We start from the raw sequence: 3,755 nt of genomic DNA, 5'->3' as shown, positions 1-3,755 counted from the left end.
TTTAATTAGGAAGTAATTATTCAACTTTTCTGTTAAAAAAAAAAACAATTCAATTCAAAATGTTGTTTACATTTTATGAATATTGGTCGAGCCCCCTCTATATAAGCATGCTCAAAAGTATTGGAAAGCGCCAAATGCGCCTATGCAGTGCGCGTTTTGCAACACTGCTTGTCACTTTCAAGAGAGCGGAGCTGAACTGCCAGTTCTCATTTCATATTTGCCCGCCAAATCAGGCTGATTTTAAGGCGCCAGTTGTAAAATAAGTTGGACATAGTTATGGAAAATTAAAAAAAAAAAAAAAGAAAATAAGTACTGGCTTGGGTACTAATTTTATTAGTACCATACGTTAAAGTTATTCCCCATATGCTTCCCGTCAGATATAGCTAATTTTCTAGCCATAGGCTGGCAGCTCTGTCAGCGGAGAGAGCAGAAAGAGCGTCGCTGAGCTGTCAAAAAGGTGGGTGTGTGTTTGTGTGGAGTGGAAACAAAAAGGAAAAACACGAAAATTGCTCGGGAACGCTGCGTTTGTGCCTCAAACAGATATTTATAAGTTAAAACCACAGCGAAATAGTGCGAATCAATTATTTAAATGCGCCGCATGAACCAGCGCCTCGAACGCATACCGGCCGCACTAAATCGCACAGTGATATAAGCCAAGTACAAAACAGTCGCCGCCTGCCGACAGACAAAGAAAAAGGATAGGAGGTGGTGAAAACGGTAAAAATAATATTGTATTCCCATTCGATATTGTGCCACAACAAAAGATTTTCATTGCTGCCGCCACCGCCCCCGCGGCCACGCCCCGTCCCGTTGCATGTGGCGCAATATGTGCCGCCTCTGTGTGTTGAACTTTAATTGAATCGGTTATGAGAACTTAATTGTGTCTATTTTCGGGCGGTTCAGTTTCCCATTTTCTTTTTATTTTTTGTGGTGCGGTGCGTCTGCCGGTGGCTTCCGCGTCACCACAACACTCGGTCGGCCCCGCCCACAGTCGAAGGGGCGCCACTGGAGGGGCGGTCGCCATTTGGTCCGCTGCTCCCATTTATGCTTTTTGTTTTTCCCAGTCTGTGTCGCCCATCATGATCTATTTTTGAAAATTTTATTTGCGAAAACAAAGTGCCACCGCAAACGAAATGAGAGCCTCGTTCGTTTTATTAGGCTTTATGGGCCTGTGCCTCTGCCATTGCGGTTGCTTTCTTTTTGCGGATGGGACACACCTTTCGAGAGCCCTGCCTTTGATCATCCCAGAGATATACCGTAGACCTTCGCCATTATACCCTGTACAGTAGGACTTCTATAACTTGGACATTCCCACTTTACGAAGTAGCTTTCTCTAATCGCTTCTTCAAGAGCTTCCATTATAATATATGTAAATAGTGTGCAAACCATTCATAGCCTGTGTGCATATAGTAAAAATCCTGATTCGCATTATCTATATATTAAAATTTCCAAATTCCATTCAATTTCTCGAAATGAAAACCAATGCCATTGTTTATCTTGCGCGCCAAAAATTATATGGCAGTAAATTATTTTTTAAAACCTAATCAAAACGAATAATTTATTGCTCATATTTTTTTTTACATTTTTTAGAACAAAGAATTTATTAAGGAAGTACGACTGTGCAATAATTTGCGGTCAGTTGGTTCTGGCGGGTTTATTGCCTCGAGTAGAACTTAATTAATTGAATTAAGCTGGCGAAGACATTCATCTTCCATCTTATTTCTGCCCACAGCACACACACAGTACACAGCTATCGGCACACTCAGCACTCACGATGTCAACCGGAAGGCCCATAAAGTGTGTAGTCGTTGGTGACGGCACCGTCGGAAAGACCTGCATGCTAATCTCCTACACGACAGACTGCTTTCCCGGCGAATATGTGCCCACAGTGTAAGTTTCTCCCTCGATTGCCGCAAACCGCAGATCGATATCTAACTTTTATTATGATTTCTTTCACAGCTTCGACAACTACTCGGCGCCCATGCAAGTGGACACAATACAGGTCTCGCTGGGACTGTGGGATACGGCGGGTCAGGAGGACTACGACCGCCTCAGACCGCTCTCCTACCCGCAGACAGACGTTTTCCTGATATGCTACAGCGTGGCGAGTCCCTCGTCCTTTGAAAACGTCACCTCGAAATGGTATCCGGAGATAAAACACCACTGCCCCGATGCGCCCATCATTCTAGTTGGTAGGTTGCCAAGCGTTGTGAATCTGCAGTCAGAAAACGAGAATTCCATACATACATGCATACTTATATCTCTGGGCGTATTCCAGGCACCAAAATCGATTTACGCGAAGATCGAGAGACACTAAGTGGCCTGGCAGAGCAGGGACTGACGCCGCTGAAACGCGAGCAGGGTCAGAAGCTCGCGAACAAGATACGCGCTGTGAAATACATGGAGTGCTCCGCATTGACGCAGCGCGGCCTCAAGCCGGTAAGTCATCGGTGCCCGGCACACCCTACCCTACCTCTTATTTTTGACTAAATTCCCAACTCCGATTGCAAATTCAGGTGTTCGAGGAAGCGGTGCGCGCGGTGCTCAGACCAGAGCCGCTAAAGCGACGCCAGCGAAAGTGTTTAGTTATGTAAATAAGGTAGAATGTTATTGGCTTTGGCGAAGTATAGAGATTCCTCGGAAGCGACACGTACACCGGCACAATGGCCACAACACTTTGACACTCACGCAGCGCCCTCATCGACAAATCAATTACATGTATTTATTTATAAAATTTTCCGTATTCTCGTAATGCAACGACCCCGGAAAGAAACTCTAAACAAACGGTAAAAATCGTACGAAATTCTGTGAATCGAAATGTACTGCCATCAAAATTCGTATGAAATTTATCTTTGTTTGGCTGTTGTCTTTCTGGGAATCGTTGCAGTCTCACATTTGGCATGACCACGATTCCCTCCCGCAACAACTGAAACAACATTGTTAACAAAATCAGAACCACAAAGAAATCATAAATCTAATGCACTACATATGTAGAAATCTAGTCAATTGAATCGAATGTATTGTACGAATAGTATCAGGCAGAAAGAGAAAATTATTAGAACCGCAGCCAACTCGCAGCAAACATTGGTTTCGCATATCACGAGCATCTATGCATTTCCTAATTTCCCATTAAATGTATTATAGTTATATAGCCATGAGCTAAGGCAGCCAATCCGCAGCTAACCAAATCTTAAACCAGGCCAATCCACTTGACGACGAGCTCTTAGAGAAGCCACTTTTTATGATATTCAAGCATGCGCATTTTTTTTATTCTAACTCGACCCTCGAATCATAATCATAATCACTTGAAGCTCATTTGACGATGTCTTTTGAAAATGTAACAACTGTTGTTTATTATTTTATAATGACCTATTTATTACCCTAACTTTAAAAACGAATTGTATAAACAACTTTTACGGCGTAAGTATAGCAAAAGGATTATGTAAATGGAAAGGCAACCAAATGCATTTAAATGTGACGCGACTCGAATAAACGAAGGAACAAGAATCAAAAACGAATACAAAACCTCAAGAAACCAAGAAAAGCACACAATTTTCCAAACACACAATGAGCATGATGATAAAGTTGAGACGTAACGAAATCCCAGGACAATTTTTGTACTAATTATACATAAATCTAACGCAAATCTTATGTAAATGAAATGTAAACGAAGGCCGTTTGGCTCCAGAGATGTAGCAGCCGTAAAACTGATTTAATACTTACGAAAATATATACTGTAATTATATAAAGAAACA

General features: G+C 42.2%; 1 protein-coding gene across 2 annotated transcripts; it reads left to right on the top strand.

Annotated features, from left to right (window-relative positions):
- The first annotated feature begins 392 nt into the window (after positions 1–392).
- On the top strand, positions 393–3,753 carry LOC6554510 (ras-related C3 botulinum toxin substrate 1). Of its 2 annotated transcripts, none has more exons than XM_026975785.1 (5): positions 393–457; positions 1,733–1,890; positions 1,960–2,192; positions 2,279–2,439; positions 2,517–3,753. In XM_026975785.1, the coding sequence occupies exons 2-5, from the start codon at positions 1,775–1,777 to the stop codon at positions 2,592–2,594; spliced, it is 588 nt and encodes a 195-aa protein (XP_026831586.1). In that variant the 5' UTR covers positions 393–457; positions 1,733–1,774; the 3' UTR covers positions 2,595–3,753. The 2 variants fall into 2 exon arrangements, with proteins under 2 accessions (XP_026831586.1, XP_001981524.1); XM_001981488.3 differs by having other exon boundaries at positions 428–717.
- The last annotated feature ends 2 nt before the right edge of the window (positions 3,754–3,755 follow it).

This window comes from Drosophila erecta, unplaced genomic scaffold (genome assembly GCF_003286155.1).
Source record: "Drosophila erecta strain 14021-0224.00,06,07 unplaced genomic scaffold, DereRS2 tig00000000-arrow-pilon, whole genome shotgun sequence".
NCBI classification, from domain to species: Eukaryota; Metazoa; Arthropoda; class Insecta; order Diptera; family Drosophilidae; genus Drosophila; species Drosophila erecta.
The sequence above is the reverse complement of the archived record's forward strand: the minus strand, read 5'-3'. Positions and strand labels throughout refer to the sequence as shown.

What these genes read in the sequence shown, in the direction of transcription:
- LOC6554510 (XM_026975785.1), top strand. Translation starts at nt 1,775, where the DNA reads ATGTCAACCGGAAGGCCCATAAAGTGTGTAGTCGTTGGTGACGGCACC. An exon ending in GGCGAATATGTGCCCACAGT is followed by an intron (nt 1,891 to 1,959) that starts GTAAGTTTCTCC and finishes TTTCTTTCACAG; the next exon opens with CTTCGACAACTACTCGGCGC. An exon ending in CGCAGCGCGGCCTCAAGCCG is followed by an intron (nt 2,440 to 2,516) that starts GTAAGTCATCGG and finishes TTGCAAATTCAG; the next exon opens with GTGTTCGAGGAAGCGGTGCG.